Below are 379 nucleotides of genomic sequence, written 5' to 3' on the forward strand. Positions count from 1 at the left end.
CAAGCCGGCACTCCGGCGCTCCAGAACTCGGCTCTGCTGAGCCCGGCTCCTCAATAATCCCGTACTCCTGCTCCCCGGGAACTCGCACCGCAGCTTCCCAGTTTCCCGGTAACTCTCGTCACCGCGTCACCGAGGGCACCTCGGCTCCCCGGCTTCACCCTGAGCCTGGTTCCCTGGGCTTCCCGTAACTGAGCATCCTCATCTTCCCTGCCCCTCGGTACCCCTGCACCCCATCTCCCCACTAACCCCGGTTCTCCCAGCACCCCAGCTCCCCGGCACCCCTGCTCCCTCCGGGACCACGACCATGGCGTTCATGGTGAAGAGCATGGTGGGGGGGCAGCTGAAGAACCTCACGGGTGGCCTGGGTGGCGGGGGGGAG

General features: G+C 67.0%; 1 protein-coding gene across 1 annotated transcript in view; it reads left to right on the forward strand.

Moving 5' to 3' along the window:
- Positions 1–304: 304 nt before the first annotated feature.
- CPLX3 (complexin 3) overlaps positions 305–379 on the forward strand; it is a 2008-nt gene continuing 1933 nt past the window's right edge. The window contains exon 1 of the mRNA XM_010015210.1: positions 305–373. Coding sequence (XP_010013512.1) covers positions 305–373 — 69 coding nt within the window. The remainder of the gene's footprint in view (positions 374–379) is intronic.

Source organism: Nestor notabilis, unplaced genomic scaffold (assembly GCF_000696875.1).
Source record: "Nestor notabilis isolate BGI_N333 unplaced genomic scaffold, ASM69687v1 scaffold17185, whole genome shotgun sequence".
Lineage (NCBI taxonomy): Eukaryota > Metazoa > Chordata > Aves > Psittaciformes > Psittacidae > Nestor > Nestor notabilis.